Genomic DNA, 18,879 nt, shown 5'->3' with positions numbered 1-18,879 from the left:
TAATCTAAAATAATAATATTTACGAATTATCTAACCAACATTGTTAATAAAAAGGTGAATGCTACCCAACCCCCTCTAAAATAACATGTAAGTTACCCTTTATTATGTGTCAGCGCCAACGTCATCGCCATCTACTGCCCTCCCACACAACCTCTCTTCCTAGTATAACCAGCACCTCTTTTAGTCTTTTTGCCATGGATCACTTCTTATCCACATAATTAATGGTTAATTTGGTTATTAAATTTTTTTATTAAAAAAATATATCTTTATTTAATTACGTGATGAAACATATATTTATATGTAAACTATAATATAATAAAATAAATCTATTCAAAGTATTTAAAAGTATAATTAAAATCATGAACATACAAATATAATAATAAAATTTGTACTCCAAACAAATAAACATATTTTTTATCATACATATATTATTTAAAAAATAAATATATTATTAAAATTAATAACAGAAATTTAAAATGATAAAATACAACTTTTTTACCGTATTTTTTATAGTATTTTTATTTTTTTAATTTTTAATTTATTAGTACTTTATTATCTAATTAATAATTAAACAAATTATTTTTATGAAAATTTATTTTTTGTATTATATTAGAGAAGAGACCAATATAACAGTTTAAAAAATAAATTGTATAAATATTTAAGAGATAAATATGAAATACATAACTAAGTAATATTTAGTTTGGTTATTAAATTTTTTTATTAAAACAAATCTTTATTTAATTACACGATAGAACATATATTCATATGTAAAATATAATATAATAATTCTATTTAGAGTACTTAAAAGTATAATTAAAATCAGATAAAACATATCGTACATAAATTATTTTTAAAAAAATAAATTGTTAAAATTAATAACACAAGTTTAAAATGATAAAATCTAACTTTCTTACAAGTATTTTTTATAGTATTTTTATTCTTTTAATTTTTAATTTATTCGTACTTTATTATTTAATTAATGATTAAATAAATTATCTTCATAAGAAATTATTTTTTGTATTATCTTAAAGAAGAGACCAATATAACAGTTTAAAAATTATGTAAAAATAATTTTTAAATAAAAAATAGATAATATTAAAATTTTTAAAATAAAAATAAATTATATAGATAGATATTTAAGAGATAAATATGAAATACATGTCTAAAATAAATAAAACAGACAAAAATAATTCTCTATTTGTCAAGAGTACTCCTATTTTGTCTGTTTTATTTATTTTAGGTATGTATTTCATATATATCTCTTAAATATTTATACAATTTATTTTTTAAACTACTATATTGGTCTCTTTTCTAATATAATACAAAAAATAATTTTTCATAAAAATAATTTGTTTAATTATTAATTAAATAATAAAGTACTAATAAATTAAAAATAAAAAAAAATAAAAATACTATAAAAAATACGGTAAGAAAGTTGAATTTTATTATTTTAAATTTCTGTTATTAATTTTAATAATATATTTATTTTTTAAATAATATATGTATGATAAAAAAATATATTTATTTGTTTGGAGTACAAATTTTATTATTATATTTGTATGTTCATGATTTTAATTATACTTTTAAATACTTTGAATAGATTTATTTTATTATATTATATTTTACATATAAATATATGTTCCATCACGTAATTAAATAAAGTATATTTTTTTAATAAAAAATTTAATAACTAAAATTAACCATTAATTATGTGGATAAGTAGTGATCCATGGCAAAAAGAGACGTTGGCTATACTGGGAAGGACGACGAAGTTATTGGCGACGGAATTCAACGACGTGACTAAGGGATGATGCACTAAAGAAAGAGAGGTTGTGTGGGAGGACAGTAGATGGCGATGACGTTGACACTTCTTGTCATGAACGTGACTGGAAGGAGTGGAATGTGTTTCAATTAACGGTAGTGGAGCTTTGATAAATCTCAAATAATAAATTATAAAATAACCCAACTATGGTTAAGATAAGGACCAATTACAATGTGATACATAATAAAGGGTAACTTACATGTTATTTTAGAGAGGATTGAGTAGCATTCACCTAATAAAAAGGGTCAAATGAAATTATTATGCGGCAATTGCTTTTGCATGCTAATCTCGTTTATTTAAAATTTAAATGAATAATCACAATTCACAAATGAAAAACTGAAAAAGTACTGTACATGGATCAAACTCGAAAGCGGTTTCCAATGTTGATTTTTATGCATAACACTGTTAACAAAAATATTGAGGAGATAATACAAAAATAATTTAAAATAGTCTAAGTTTTTTATTCGGCACTCTTTAATTATTATTAAAATAAATAAATAATTTTAAATACAATAAATATATAATTACAAATATTATGTATATAAAATTATAAATATTAAGTTAATAAAATAATTTTAAATTATTATCTTTTTAACATTATTTTATTATTAACTGTTTTAATTATGCTTAAGTTTCAATATCCTAATTCTACCTTTTATAATGTATTATTAGTAATCATTAACAATTTAAATGAAGTAAAATAATGCTAGGAAATAATTCACAAGTGACTATAGTTAATAAAATCCATTACAATAAATTATTATAAAATTATTTTTTTTTTAAATTTAATCTGTTAAAAAAATACTTAAACAATTATATATCTATCTATCACGTCTCTTAACGAATTTTATATAGAATTTTCTCTTTTTTATACATTTTATGCTGAACTTTTTTTTTGGGGTCAACAACAATTAATAGGATTCTGAATTCTGATAAAATTTTGTAAAATGCTCTGATAGAATTTTGGAAGGAATCCTAATATTCAAACACGAATGAGTCGTTGATGATTTTGTCTGACCTAGTAAACACCATTAACAATGGGAAGCAATGCTAATCCTGTTGTCCAATTCTGTTGTTCAACAGCAACGACATTCATTGGATGATGAAGAGGAAATCATAGGCTTTGAAGACACAGATATTCAAGCTGGGATTGATAAATGTTCACGAAGTCTGATGGGAAGGATAATGGTTGTTCGGCTCTTTAGTGCAGAAACTATAAAATCTGCCTTGTATGCATTTTGGAGACAACTTGAAGGTTTCAAGGTGCAGAGCTATGGAGGGAATATTTTTCAGTTCTATTTTGATAATGAGATCGACGTAACCAGAATAGAGAGAGGCGCCCGTGGTTTTTCAAAAAATTCATTATCAATATTAGATGCTGGAAATAGGAAAAATAGTAGAAGATAGAGATTTTGATAATGTCCTTATTTGGATACAATTATGGGAACTCTTTGAATATTACAAGACAAAGAAGTTAAGAAGAAAGATTGGAAGGGCTTACGGTGACGTAATTGATGAAGATATTTTCCATATCTCCAAAATTTTAGTTCACAGGATGCAGAATGTTATAGAAAGTGTTATAAGCGCTAATTAGAGTATCTTCATCAAAAGAAGATTCATTAGTGACAATATTTTCATTGCACGTGAATTTATTTACTTTATAAAGAACAAAACATATGGATTTCAGGATTTAGCCTTGAAATTAGATATGAACAAAGCCTATCATAGGGTGGAATGGAGTTTTATATAAGATATTTTAAAGAAAATGGGTTTCTGCTAGAAATGAATTAGCTGGTTAAAGGAGCGTGTGATGACGGTTTCTTATTCTATTACTATAGAAGGATAACCTCATGACTTTTTCAAGCCATGTAGAGGGTAGCGTCAATGTGACCTTCTCTCACTACAAGAAAAATCACTTTTAGCAGCCATTTATTTTGCTTTTAGCGGTAATAAAAATAGCCGCTAATACATTTACCGGCAATTAGACATTAGCCGTCTTATGCTTTGCTGCTAAAAGGTTTTAGCGGCAATTATAACATTTGCTGATAAAGACTTTTTTAATGGCCGCAAAAAATATATAAATTTTAGCGGCCATTTTCTTGGCAATTTATATAGCCACCAAAAGTAATTCTAAAATTGCAATGTATTCATTTTTAGTGGGCATTGTTATTGCCGCCAAAACTCATTTTACTGGCAATTTATATAGCCACTAAAAATAATTCTAAAATTATAATGTTATTCACTTTTACCGACCATTACTATTGCCGCTAAAATCTTAAGACTTTTTTTAGTTATATTATACTCATTTTCTTATAAGCAATGAACTACTTTTTTTAGAATCTCAATTATTTTTGCTAACAATTATTATTATTATGAATAATATAAATATAGTGAAATTAATTACTACAAAATGAGATATTTTATTAAACTCAAAATATTAATACATAAATTTCTCTTGAAAAGTAATAAATCATGTTACAAATCTAAACAACAAAAAATATTACAAGCCTATAAACTCAAAATGAGATTCCAACAGAGTTGCCATCTCCCCTTCTATCTCAACAGTAAGATCCATCATCCTTTCCTGACGATCAAATTTTCCTCCACATTTCATGCATTTTATCTACAAAGTATGAGGTGCATGTGTTTACTCTCTATAATTCATAAGGAAAAAGACCCTGCAACATTTGTAAATGTAAGATAAAATTGCACAAGGCACAAAAGAACATATAAAAATAAACAAAATAAATAGAAATTTGTTCAAGAAAGAACCTTGTCACTGTGAAATAGCTTCTTAACATTTGGTTGAACTCTTAGTATTTTCTCCTCCAGAACTATTTTTATGTTACAAAACCAAACACAAATACATTTGGTAATATGAATGAATTATACATTAAAAGAGAGAATAATATATGTACTTTTGGCAAGGAAGCCAGTGGCTCCAGTGATGAGAATGGTCTTATCCTTAACGAAGTGGAGTATGCTTCCCAACTCCATTATTGAAACAGAACAAAGAGAGCGAGAAAAATGTATGACACGTTGGACATGATGCTTTACTAGCTTATTCCCCTCTAAACCAGCCCTCCATTCATCAAAGGTATGTCTCAAAAAAAGAAGAGAAATTACTACCTTTAAAAAATTCATGGCAAGACATAATGATTTAGGATGTGTACGTTTGTTTCAACTTATGTTGCATTGTGACAGGTTGTTTAGTGGTGTGGACAACATATACTGTGTGTTCTTGGGGAGCTTGCACAACCTTAGCATGCTGAACAAGCAATATGGGCTATCAAAGGGAACCAATGAGGCAATGTTCATCTTTGAAGCCTATAGGACCCTCCGTGATAGAGGTCCATACCATGCTGATCAAGTCCTCAAGGAACTTGAGGGCAGTTTTGGATTTGTCATCTATGACAACAAGGATGGAACTGTTTTTGTTGCTTCTGTGAGTTTTCATGTTCCTTTAATTTCTGAGCCCTCTAAAATATTAAGTAGTAGAAATGTGTGATTTTGATAATATAGTGGTGGTACTAATTTGCTGACACATGTTGTTTTGTGTTTGAATATATAGGGTTCTAATGGCCAGATTGGACTCTATTGGGGTATTGCAGTTGATGGATCAGTAGTTGTTTCTGAGGACTTGGAACTTATCAAAGCAAGTTGTGCTAAATCTTTTGCTCCCTTCCCAACTGGTATGCAAATTTAGCTAGAATGCAAAATCACTTGTATGTTGTTGTCACTAGTTATAAAGTAAATAAAAATTGTACATCTAAATAGTTTTGAAATAAAGTAATTAAACAAATAAAATTTACTCAAAACCACTTAATTTTGAACTAATTTGTGCCGGTAAAATAGTCGTACCTGTGCAACATAGCGTGTTGGTACTTCACAACAAGATTTCCCGAGTCCAAGAGCTGTGCAGTTAAGTTATTTGAAGTTTGGAGGGATGAAGATATGTTGGATGACCAAACAACACTAGTGTTTGCGTCATTGAGAACTTAAAGAATTCCCTTGTCACTGAATTTCAAGAGTCCGGACGTGCTTTGAAGGGGTCTTTCTCTATTGGCCACCCACGCTACTGTCGGGTTTCTTGATGCATCTCTGTACCACACACCCAAATACCGACTTGTACCAGTTTTAGGATTGAAGAAACCCAGTTCAAAGCTTCCATCAACTGAAACTAAGGTCTCACCATCTCTCATAGATTGACCCGTTCCCAACTGATATGTTGAAGTGGAAGTTCTCACGCAAGACACTAGAAAGAACCAAATAATTAACATACTGAACTTGCCTACATAACTCAGGAAGGATACGAACCTATTTTGATTTAATAAAAAGTCATTATTCAATAAGAGTCAGGTAAACAATGATGAACATTAGCAAATAAAATGCATGATTGGTGAGTAAATAATAAAATTATAATAATGTAACATGAAAGAACTTCAAAGTTTCTAAGTTTGGAATTTCCACCTGCAGGAAAGAACCAAATACAAACTTTGTTACTCCATAAATATAAATTATCTTATTTGTTGCAATAAGAACATATCTTGGGAGCACCTCTACTATTACCATCTCTGCCTCTGCTAAAACGCCCTCTTTCCCTACTATTATTTCCAGTGTTGAATTGATACACATCTCTGCTAAAGCTGCAATTGGTAAAATTTTTCATGTTCAAAAATAAAGCAATTTCCCTGAGTTTCTCACAACCGCAAATTTGAAATCCTATGTCAGTTGCACAATTAACACAAGTATTAACAAAAATTAGCAGTAGCATCTTCAAATTTGAAAGCTAAAACACTCAAAATTGCTGACAAATAAAATTGGGAGAGAGAGAGAGAGAAAGGAGAAGAGAACTGCCGAACCTTTTCGCGAACATGCAGCGCCGGAATTGGAGGAGATGCAGAGAAGGAGGAGCTTGGAGAACAAGAGCTCAATCTTGAAATTTTGCAGCGAGCATCTGGTTAAGAAGCTCCTCAACCTTCGCGTTGAACTTCCTTGTCGCCATTGACTATGCTTTTGAAGATGAAAGTGATGCCGGTTCCACCGTTGCGACATAGATCTGAGACGAACGAAGAAACGAAGACAGCAACGCGGATCTGAGGCGGAGGATGAAAATAGGAACAACGATGCAATTTGAATGATGGACGATTGTCGGTGATGGCAAGGTCTGCGGCGGTGGTCTGCGATGGAGGGAATGCTTGAGGTTGTGCCGTTGTTGGGTGGGAGAGTCTTTTACTATGTGTTGGCAAATGGCAATTGATGAAAGAAGATGATAAAAATAAAAATAAAATAAAAAATTAGTGGCAATAATGATAATTGCCGTTGTTGATGGGAAAAAATTAGAGTTAAAATAGAAAGACAGTAATAATTTAGTGGCAATAGTAATAATTGCCATTATAAAATATAATAATAATGGTAAATGTATAATTGCCACTAAAATATAACTTAAATAAAATTAATGGTAGTCATTGTATTATGGCCACTAAAAATTTGTCACTAAAACTAATTTTTTTAGTAGTGTCTCTATTTATTTCTTTTTTGCATAAATAGCCTGATCCATCTACTCCATAGAGGAGAACAGAGACACAAAATTGTGGGTTTGAGACTAAATCGCAAATGTCCTATTATCAACCATCTTTTCTTCGCAGATAATTCTATACTATTCAGTTAGGCTATAGAGGAAGCTTGCCATAACTTAATGAATGTCTTACACACGTATTCATTACTCAGTGGTCAGATGGTCAATCTTGAAAAATTCTCTGTGTTTTTTAGCCATAACACACCATCCAAAGTAAGGCAAAAGTTAGCAAGAATCCTTAGTGTTCCTCACGTGGGTAATCAAGATAGATATCTCGGATTACCAGCTGTAATAAATAGGACGAAGAAGACTACCTTAAATTATGTTAAAGATAAGGTTTCTTAGAAGCTGTAACATTGAAAACAATCACTGCTATCAATTAGTGGGAGGGAGGTCCTTATAAAAGTGGTGGCAACAGCCATCCCTATTTACACTCTTAGCTACTTTAAACTTCCAGAGACACTGCTGGAAGAGATTCACCGGATGTTGTTATAGTTTTGGTGGAGTCAGAGGGATATGGAGAGGAGGATGCATTGAGTAAAATAGAGTGTCATTTGCAGACCAAAATCTCAGGGAAGCCTGAACATTAAGGACCTTAGAACTTTCAATCTAGCTATGTTGGGCAAGTAGGGATGGAGATTACAGACAAAGCCTAACTCGCTGATTCACAAAGTCTATAAAAGCAAGTATTTCAGATATTCTGATTTTCTAAGGACTGTAATTGGAATTAACCCTTCATGGGGTTGGAAGAGAGAAAAGTTAAGAAAAGGGAGTGAAATGGAAGATAGGTAATGAGCACTTTGTTTGGATATGGGAGGATCTATAGATCAAGAATCAGTCAGTGCTAGCTACCCAAACAATTCTAACCAGGGACCCACAATTGATATGGGTTAATCAACTCATAACAGAAAGAAGACAATGGAACCAGCAACTCATAATATATCAGTTCAGTTTAGAAATATCACAGATTATCCTACAGACTGAAATTGATGAGGGGCAAGATTTTGTTATCTGGCCATGGATGATGGGAGGAAGCTACACAGCAACTTCAAGATACGAATTGGCCCACCAATTTTATCACAACTAATGCATACTCAATGTCAGCAGAAGAAGCTCTAGATTAGAACACTATTTGGAACCTGAAAGTACAACTCGAAATTAGAGTTTTTTGTGGAAAGTAATGGATAGGGAATTGCTAGTGAGCCAAAGGATCCACGAAAGGATTAGCACTATTTCTCCATATTGCTGAAGATGCAACTTAGCTGAAGAATCTGTTCACTATTCTTTGATTAGCTATATGCAGTCTCAAAGTGCATGGCTCTGCTCTGGAATTGAAGCCCCTAAAATACAAAGCGACCAAGAAACCTGGTAATGGTGGTCTGAACTAGCCGAAAAGATGATGTACAAAAGGAACAATCAGATGAAGACGAGAGAAGCTACAATTTGATATGGAAAATTTAGAAGGCGCGTAACAAATTCATTTTTGAAGGAGAAGCTTTAACCGGATATCACGTTTGAAAATTGGTTAGGAAGAGTGCAATTGAATTTCAGAACTCCTTAGGTTTGTGAAAAGCAAGTCGAAGAAGCTGATGGATGGAACAAGAACTTCGCTACTTGAACATTGCACCTAGTTACTTTATTCTTATTTATTCCTATTTTGGTTGTTCCATTATGTCTAAAGCTATGTTGGGAATCCCCTTTTTGTCATCATGTGAGGTCTAGAGAGTAGACCCAAAAATTTTATTTTCATAGAATGAAAATCTATTACCTTGGATTAAAAAAAAAAAAAAACAATGAACTCTAAATCTTTGTTAGATGATATAAGCTCTAATACTATATATTATAAAATTATTTTTTAAAAAAGTTTAAACTTAAAAAAAATACATAAATAATTATATATCTATCAATAATACAAATTGTTCCATATCTAATTTAGTGACCTAGCCCCATAATTAATAATCTCTATAATTTTTTTTGTGGATATCTTTCCTCCCTTGTTCTCTCCTATTCCTCTTCAGTTTATACTCCTCACTTAAAACTCGTTAAGATTTTATTGATAGATTTGATTCATGATTTCTCCGAGTCAAACATGAATTGCTTAATTATTAATTAGAATAAACATAATCAATGTGTAATTAAGTAGGTCTAAAAATATTCTTAGCCTATGATACTATTGAAAGTATTCTTTTGCTCTGACAATATCTTTTTCTGAATTCCTTCTTGATTATTACTGTGAGGTGGTCGAGCAAATGGACCTTGGACCTTTACTATTAGACTCCTTAGGAACAAATTTTATCAAGCTATGTTTTCAAAATATATATTATAAATAAAATAACGGGCAAATCACTATATTAAACTATGGTGAGGAAATATTTACAAAAGTCAGCCAAATTAAAAACTGGTTCATGAATTAACCAAGAGACATTTGTATATAGTTCGAATCTATCTAATTCGAATCATACTTATTCGAATTACACACACGCACACACCCATTAATTTGAATCAACCTGATTCGAATTACACCGAAGCACGCATTTCTAAGTAATTCGAATCTGACTGATTCGAATTACACAAAGATTAATTCGAATTATACTGGTTGGAATTATACAGGGCCAGGCGTGTATAAATATGGCGTGAATGTGAATTGATCTCATTAGAGTGTGAAAATGGCTAGTGAGGAGAGTTTTGTAGTGTTGGTTCATCACAGAGGATCGATTAAGAGGAAAACACGATCTGGTGTGAAGTTCACCGATAAGGATCCTCTCAGTATTTTTATGAGGTCTACGACGAGCTATGATGACCTTGTGAATTCTATACTCCAGAAACTTGGTCTGCAAGGCGTAAAATGGGTTAAGAAGTTTTTTATCGCATTCCGATCTCAGTGCTGCAAGATATCGTGAAGTATGATTGTTTCACGATCGGTAGTGATGAGGATCGGACTTGCAGGTCATGTTTCATTGTCATCGGCAGTTTCCTGAGGTTAGGACACCTGAGCTGTTGGCGAAGTTGGTTGATGTGGTATCTAGCTCGGGGGGTTCGAACCGAAATACCCACACTATATAGGCACAGTAGCCGATTCTAACTCCAGACCTGTTGGTGCATCTTCGTCCGTCCCTGTGAATGAATCTCTGGTCGAGCCTGTCGCCTCCCCGTCGTTCGCTGTGAATAAACCACTTGCAAAACCACTAACAAAACCCCTAACAAAACCACTAAAATAAACCACTAACAAAACCACATACATTGTCACTAACAAAACATAAAAAATCGGTCACATACAAACTTTACCAACGTCACTTACCATCAAAACCACTAACATAACGTATATAAACAAATGAATAAGTTACTTAATCCCACTTTAAAAAAAAAATACGTACTAAGCTTATCGTTGATGACCCCGGCTATATGAAGAACATCCTGCTTGAGCCTTTGTTGGAGCGAATTTGGGTCGTTTTCCTTGAGATTTGGTGGGGTATGATAATGGAAAAGTGGTTCGAATGAGGTTGGTTCGAACTCCTTTTATAGCCGAAGCAAGTGTAATTCGAAACACCCCAATTCGAATTACTACTAGAGCCAAAAAATGAGTAATTCGAATTAGCCAGATTCGAATTACTTAGGAACGCGTGCTTGGGTGTAATTCGAATAAGGTTGATTCGAATTATAGGGTGTGTGCGTCTGTGTGTAGTTTGAATCAGAATGATTCAAATTACATGCAAATAGAGTTCGAATTAGGTAGATTCAAATTATATAGAAATGTCTCTTGGTTGATTTATGAACCAATTTTTTATTTGGCTGATTTGTGTAATTTTTTACTCTCCTTGACTTATTTAAGTGATTTGCCCTAAAATAACTATTAATTAAGTAATAAGACCTATTGCAGTTCCGTTATTTTTTCTTGAAGGTTAGATCACACTAGAAGTAGAGGAAGGAAATCGAGAATAGGTCCTCTCAATTTTTTATTTTATTTAACCGGATAAAGTATTATTTTTTATTATATATTTTATAGATGAAATAAACAAAATATAAAAAAAGTATTAAAATGTTAAAAATTACACTTTACTTTTTTAATTGAAAAAAAAATGAGAGAGTTATTCTCGAAGAAATTCTACTTATGCTTGGGAGTCTGGTGAGGGCCTCTTAGCGTGCTCCCCAAGTCGGCTGAAACTGTTTAGGCCTAGGTCATGAAGGTGCTTTTTTGGAGCATTTATCAGATTTGCCGAGGATCATTTCGTAATAGTTCTAATGTGAGGTGTCCGAGCAAATAGGTCTTGAATTATTTTTTGTTATTAGACACTAGGAATAATACCTATTGCCTTATATTTTCAAAAATATATGTGAAAAATAAAATAAGTGTTAAGTAATATTTAAAATAAAAAATTATTCACATGAAAATAACTAAGCAAATAAGAATAATATAATTATAATGGTTATATCTCTAATACATTCTTTCAAATAATTTTTTTTTTAAAATTTGATTAAAATTTTACATAAACTTTTTTTTTCTTTTAATTTGTTTTATATTTACTTCCTTTTTTATTGGAGTCTAACGATAACTGAATTCTAGATTTCTTTATTATAAAAATTCTGATATCAAATTAGAGATTAGTTTTTCAAAAAATTTAAGTTGGTAGAATGGAAGGAGACTAATAAATAATTATATGTCTAAAACACTTCTCATTTTCAGTTAATATCATATTTTTAAAAAAAATAAATTGTAACTTTCATTTTCTTGCACCGATAAAATTTTATATTTATCAACCTTGTGTGATATCCAATATGCTATATAAGTTTTGTCACATTAAAACAACATTATTATATAACAATGACCATTTCTCAAAATGTATCGAATTCAAGAGGCAATCAAGCTTAATAAAAATAATAAAAATATATATCCTTCAAAAATAACTCTTCGTAAAACGAGGGGAGACAAACAATATTCTACCTATTCTAAAATCATATTGCGTATATAGCATTAAGAAAGATCTTAGGCCTGTATATGGCTGCATAAAATCCAGTCTTTCATAAATTTGTAGTTCAAATAAAATAAAAGAAAGAAACATATATATCATATATGGCACATGCATTAATATCATTGTTGATTATTGGAATTATTATTTGTACTGTGTTTATTGAATCTCAATCGTCTAATAGTCCTGTTCGTGAGGAGTTTAGGATTAAAAGGTGTATTGAAGATTGCAAATATCGCTTTAAACCTAGTATTGTACTAATTGGGGACTGCATTAAGAGATGTAAAGCTAGGTTTGAGGAGAAGACTTAGTCTGTGGTAAGTATATATACGAGTCTTTATGATTTTTTTTTTATTTTCTGAATTTGAGTCTTTTTGAGACTATATTAACGTATATATAAATATATTATGTATGATAAATTATTTTCCACATTTTTATGAGTATAGAGTCATTAATAAGTCAGGACAAAAAACCCTAAAATATTCACCTAAATTTGTAAAATAGAAATTTAAGCAAGTCATGATGCGCAAAATAGCACCTAACAATATGTGAAGTTATTATTTGCTGCAGGCATGTCAAAATTGAAATTTAAATAATTTTTTTATTAAACAGAAGAAGATTAATTTGAGCAGTTCGACCAGACCAGAAAATCATGATTCACATTTTTCAAGCCTCTGCAGTATGTATGTGTATGCAGTGCATATATATAATTAGCCCTTGAAGACTGAGAATTGTACAATTCAATACAATAAACTTGTAGCAATAATATTTCAGCATAGTTTCATTTTTCTCTGATTTCTTATGCAGACACACACACTCTTTATTTGTTCCTTTATCTATTCTTTCAACGTCTATAATTTCCATATAATCTAAAATTATATATTTGTTAATTTAAAATTATATAATTATTCTAACGATAATTAATAAATATTAAATAAAATAATTTTAGACTATTTAAATTATTTTTTTATTATCTCTGAAATATTATTATTATTTTTTTATACATAATACTATTAACTACTACGTACTGTCATGTGCTTTAATTACGATCAAATTTTAATATCCTAATTCTACCTTCTATAATCTATCAGTAATAATTAACCATTTAAATGAAGTGATTAATGTCAGGAAATATTTCACAAGTAACTGTATAAAATACATTAAAATAATATTATTGTAAAATTATTTTTTTTAATTATTTAAACTGATAAAAAGGAGTATATAAATAATTGGACAATTCATTTAAATAAATTGTTTCACCTTTAAAATTACGAAAATACATTGTTTCTAAAACGAAGACGCAAATGCATTGTTTTACATATCTATGGAAACTGCTACTAGCAGTAGCGGTTTATACAAACACAGATTCCGCTACTGCCAACTGCGATTACGTTGCCTATTCTCAAAGGCTACGCTTTTCTGCACTAAAGGCTACGCTTTTGGCGTTTGGGAATAGGGTGCGCTTTTCATGTGATGCTATCCAGGACCAAAGGCTATGCTTTTCAGTTTCCATTTTTACCAGAATAGGCTACGCTTTTCAGTGCTACTGCATCACTTGTAAAGTATAGCCACATTGTATACCATAGCTACTATATATAAGTGTAGCCTTAAGTCCCTCATTTTTTTTAATTTTCTGTATAACCATAGCTACTCTATATAAGTGTAGCCTTATGTTCCTCATTTTTTTTTTATTTTCTATATATATATATATATATTCTAATAATTTTTTGTGCATAATATTTAGTAATATGATTACATATATAATTCTGTATTTTTAATTAAATGAGTTAAATATTATAAAATAAAAATAAATACATAATTATACTAAATAATTTCTTTAAATAATAAAAATTATCTGTAAATAAAATATATTTATAATGATCCAAAAGTACTAATATTCATACATCTCACACTAAATTAAACATAGCCATATCAAAATAGGCATGAGACTACTTAGAATTTACTACTAATACTCTACGAAAAACTAAAATATTATATTCTATATAAGTATCTTCTAATAAAAGTAATTAGTCTACCATACATGTATCCATTCTCAACATTACTCCATCTTAACCCATAAACCACAATGATAAACAGCTTAATCTTCATTGTCATCCTCAATATTATCCTGCATAATTATATAGAAAAGTAATTAGAAAAATATTTATAATAATATTCGCAATTATAAAAATTAAAAAATCAAACTGAAAATAATTAGAAACCAAACTGAAAATAGTTGTATAAATTATCAAAACTATGTCAACTTAAAAAATAAAGTTAGCACAATTTTTGGTGCTGCTTCAGTTAGCACAAAACTAGAATTACAACAACCAGAATTGCACAAACAATTTTCAGCTATAACAATACAACTTCAAGTATTAAAGTTTCAATAAAGCCAATAACATATAATTTTCAGCCATAGCAATTAACTTAACCATATGCAAATATAAGAGGTATAACATATTATACATATACCTAATATATTATACATATAAAAAAAGGAGGCAAAAGAAATCCTAATATATTATTATTTATTTTAAATAGGAATCTTAAAGTGTACTTTGGTTTTAGTTTTGCAACTGCGTTCTAAGAATTTAATTTTATATGATTTTTTAAAAACCGACTACTGATTTAGTACACTTCAGAAAAACAGCAAGCAGTAACCACTTAGAAAAATCATATAAAATCCATCTTTGGTTGGATTCTCCTAAAGTTTGGTGTGGTTGAACCAGACTTACCCATCTTTCACCCAGTTCAAGTCCCAGAGCATTTTCACTTCTCTAAAAAAAATTATGCCTCTCGAAATATAGTTTTGTTTTAAGAAAAGGGTGCTGTCGCATCAGTGAACAGTCCTGTTTCCAGAAGACACAACTTTCTCTATAAAATTTGAATTGTCCTGAAATTTGAACATAAAATACTATACATCCTAATATTTCATTCTTCTTTAGTTTTACCTCCAAAGAGTTTCAGAGTATTGAGATATGTGGTTTTGAAGTTGCTGTTCCAGAATTCGTACAACATTATTTCTGCAGAAAATGACCATTTTCTAAAAATTATATCTCCCAAACCACACATCTAAAATTCTAAAATTTTAGAGGAATAATCTAGACATCTTAAGGTTTCATAGAAAAATAATTTCACTCATTTTGAGTGGCTAGATTTCTCCCAGTTTTATTCACAAATTGCTGCCCGAAACTGCATAATTCTGCAACATGTAACCTTAGGTTTTGAGAGGTCAAAAATTGATTCCTAACTTTTCACTCACTCTAACATTGCATTCTAACTTTCTTTTACCTATTGTAACTTGTTGGAAAGATTAAATCAGTCCCAAGTGCTCAGGATTAATAAGTCACCATTTTTTCGTCACTTTTCATATTTAAGCATACTCATATAAAATCAACAATTTTTGCATTACTCAATATAGCAATCCAGCCACAAATTAAATCACTCAAACAATTCACATATATTATCGTCAATTTACTGCATCATATATACCAAATAGACCAGCATCATCTCAAATAATCATTAGCATGTATCATCAATTAATTCAATCATGAAAATTGGCTTTTAGCCTTTCAACAAATTCTGCACTCTAACAAACAGAATTTTCAGCATCATCATCATTCAATAAATCAAATACAACATCATTCAATTAGTCGCAACCTCAATTCTATTACCTCGTTCCCGTGGCTTCTCAGCAGTATCACTATCATCACTCCCTCTAAACCAATTTGAAGCACCAAAGCAATTCCCAAAGCTGGACAAGATATTTCCAAACTTTTGAAATAAATCATGTAATCCCACATTATCTATGGATTTAGCTAAGTTCTGCCACAGTACAAGAAAAACAAAAGAATTCACTTTAGAAATGATATGGATCATGACATATGATTAAGTATGGTGTATCAAAGCTGCAAACAAATAGACATATACCTTAACAAAAACATTCCCTCTGCCACTTTTCCTCACATCAGGATCACGACGAGACCACATGACCCTTATCACTTTTTCATGTAGTAAAGAATGACTCTTCAACTAAATTGCACGACTTGCTATTCATGAAAATCAAAGACAACGAATTAAATTAACAGTAATTAAACTACATTAATTAACAAGATAACACTCTTAATATGCAATGATTTTATTTTTTCAATCCTTTTTAGTTAGTGAAAACTTAATCATATGTCTTGCACACTTCAATACATTTGAGATCTGAGTCTTAAAGATAAATTTGGACCTCAAAAGTCAAAACCAAAATCACCCAAGGAAAATCTACACTGTATGTCATGTTTATAACAGTTGCAACAAGCAACTCCCTCATAGAGGTTTGATTATGTGCATCTTATGGCAGCTGAAACTCCTCTTGGCATCAAATGGAACCCAAATATAAGAACAAAAGCATGACAACTTTTGAAGTTGAATAGATATTGTTACTTAGAACCATAGAAGTAACTCAATAATAATGAGATCAGAATCTAAGTTTGCATCTAAAGTAACAACTGTAATTGTCCCCTCATGTTGTTGCCAACCTACAAAATCAGAGTTAATTATCTCTCATCTAAACCCCATAAAAGTCAAGTTTGTAAGCATGTAAGGATCTACAAAAACACCTCTCTAGCAAATAAAATAGAATCTAAGAACAATAACATGAGCAAACCAAGTTCTAGTAATCACAAAGCAGATACAAACAATTCACTCCATACATAGAAAAGGAAGAAAAACACATAATTCATACCTTGATAAGAGCATCGAATTAGAAGAGTAAAAACCTCTTCGGAACTCTTGGAATCGTTATCACACAACAAAATCCTAACCTTGCTTCTGTCAATGAAGCCATCACCGCCACTCTTACTGTTATTACCTCCAACACCGTTGTTATTACTCTCTTTGTTCAAATTCAGCTCCTCCCTCTCCATCTCACAGGAAAAAAGAAACACGAAAAAAGAGAAAAACTTTATGTTAAAGTTGAGAAATTTGAACACTAAAGAACCTCCACAGAAACCCTTCTTCCGAAAACCCAAATTATGACAGTCACAATCAATGGATCAAATTCAAAACCAAAATCCATCATAAGAGAGAAAGTTCACTAATGTTATTAAGAGAGATACCTGCATGTAGAGATAAATACAATGGTAGATTGGATGTCCATATCTTCCATTTTTGATAAAATATGCATCAAATATACCTCCTTGACCTTTTTAGGGATGAACATAGCCTGTTGCTTAAGTGTTTCTACAGTTTTCAGGCCTTCATATGCCTCGTAGACATACAGTCTATCCTGGTAACGCTCAGACAACTTTGCAGATTACTTGTGGTTGTTGCAGAAAAGAACAGATTTTGCCGATTTTCTGGTAAGCACTTAAAGATAAATTTCAATTCCTCCTGAAAACTGACATCAAGAACTCGATCTACTTCATCCAGGACAAGGAACTGCATATAAATATGAAGGTAAAGAGATGCATAACATTTAGATATACACAATGTAGTTCCATATATATATACACATATATAACCTATGTCCTACCTTCCAAGCTTCTGGGACACAGTTCTACACTACAAGCCCTCCATACCTCCATTGAAAATCACAGCATCATTAACAGTAAACTAGAACCACAACAACATCAACACCAAAACCTCATTATCCATTAACAAAACAAAAAAACATCACGATCATTAATACATAGATTAAAATAAATCCACTGAAAGTTGCTTCCTAGAAATTTTCTGACTTTTAAACCCTCCTATAATTTAAAAATTGCAATTGAATTCTTCAAATTAAACATTTTTTTAAGCAAGTCACTCCTCACAAACAGTACTCATAGTTTGAGAAATTATCGTTAGACATTGTGAACAATCACATATTTTTAGACTATACAAACACGAAAGAGTAGAACCTAGTTATTACCTTAGTTCTAGCAAAAACTAGAGGAATATCAGGATTCTCGAGCAAGGCCTTGATCTTCCCCGGCGTGGCAATAACGACGTGGGGCCTGGCAGCAAGCTCCTTGGTTTGCTGAAGCATGTCCATGCCGCCGACAACCACTGCAATGCGGAGGTGGAGGCAGGAACCGAGGGCGCGGAACTGCTCTGGTAGCTGGAACGCCAGTTCCCTAGTGGGCGTCACCACCAACGCGAACACACCGAACAGGTGCTCCGACAGGCGGTGGAGGATCGGGAGGGCGAGAGCGGCGGTCTTGCCGCTTCCAGTTTCATCGATGCCGAGCACGTGGCGGCCCTCCAGCACTCGCGGGATGCAGCGAGATTGAACACGCCAGGGACGCTTCAAACAGGACAAGAGAGCAAACATTGGCGAATGATCGAGGGCCCTCGAGAACGACGAACCATGAGGATTGCGAACGATCACGACGAACCTGGTGCCGATCTTGAGCGCGACAAGCGGCGACGGTGAGATTGATGGCGGCGCAATGGAGGCTAGGGTTTTCACATCCTTTCAAGCTAAGGGAGAGCTGCGAAGATGGACGGATGGCAGCAGAAGCGCAACTAAGGGAGACGAG

At 31.4% G+C, this 18,879-nt stretch overlaps 2 protein-coding genes, 1 long non-coding RNA gene and 1 pseudogene across 5 annotated transcripts; 2 read left to right on the top strand and 2 right to left on the bottom strand.

The window, feature by feature from the left end:
- Positions 1-4,222: 4,222 nt before the first annotated feature.
- Positions 4,223-7,069, bottom strand: LOC112728167 (uncharacterized). 3 transcript variants are annotated; one of them, XR_011868872.1, is made up of 5 exons: positions 6,685-7,069; positions 6,392-6,468; positions 5,684-6,139; positions 4,595-4,656; positions 4,223-4,500 (listed from the first exon to the last, which is right to left on the bottom strand). XR_011868872.1 is itself a non-coding variant. In XM_072209683.1 (3 exons), exons 1-3 carry the CDS (start codon positions 6,875-6,877, stop codon positions 6,011-6,013), a joined length of 399 nt encoding a protein of 132 aa, XP_072065784.1. In that variant the 5' UTR covers positions 6,878-7,069; the 3' UTR covers positions 4,223-6,010. The 3 variants fall into 3 exon arrangements, 1 of the variants encoding a protein (XP_072065784.1); XR_011868871.1 differs by having other exon boundaries at positions 4,595-6,139; XM_072209683.1 differs by having other exon boundaries at positions 4,223-6,139.
- Positions 4,865-7,069, top strand: LOC112728166 (stem-specific protein TSJT1). The gene is made up of 3 exons (XM_072209684.1): positions 4,865-4,919; positions 5,027-5,267; positions 5,394-7,069. The coding sequence occupies exons 2-3, from the start codon at positions 5,088-5,090 to the stop codon at positions 5,526-5,528; spliced, it is 315 nt and encodes a 104-aa protein (XP_072065785.1). The 5' UTR covers positions 4,865-4,919; positions 5,027-5,087; the 3' UTR covers positions 5,529-7,069.
- A 5,176-nt stretch (positions 7,070-12,245) lies between these two features.
- On the top strand, positions 12,246-13,159 carry LOC112729401 (uncharacterized). The gene is made up of 2 exons (XR_003166518.3): positions 12,246-12,681; positions 12,977-13,159. It is a non-coding gene; the product is annotated as an uncharacterized lncRNA (long non-coding RNA).
- A 4,300-nt stretch (positions 13,160-17,459) lies between these two features.
- Positions 17,460-18,671, bottom strand: LOC112730500 (DEAD-box ATP-dependent RNA helicase 36-like; annotated as a pseudogene).
- Positions 18,672-18,879: the final 208 nt, after the last annotated feature.

Source organism: Arachis hypogaea, chromosome 12 (assembly GCF_003086295.3).
Source record: "Arachis hypogaea cultivar Tifrunner chromosome 12, arahy.Tifrunner.gnm2.J5K5, whole genome shotgun sequence".
NCBI lineage: Eukaryota > Viridiplantae > Streptophyta > Magnoliopsida > Fabales > Fabaceae > Arachis > Arachis hypogaea.
Note: the sequence above shows the minus strand (reverse complement) of the source record. Positions and strands in the feature narration are given on the sequence as shown.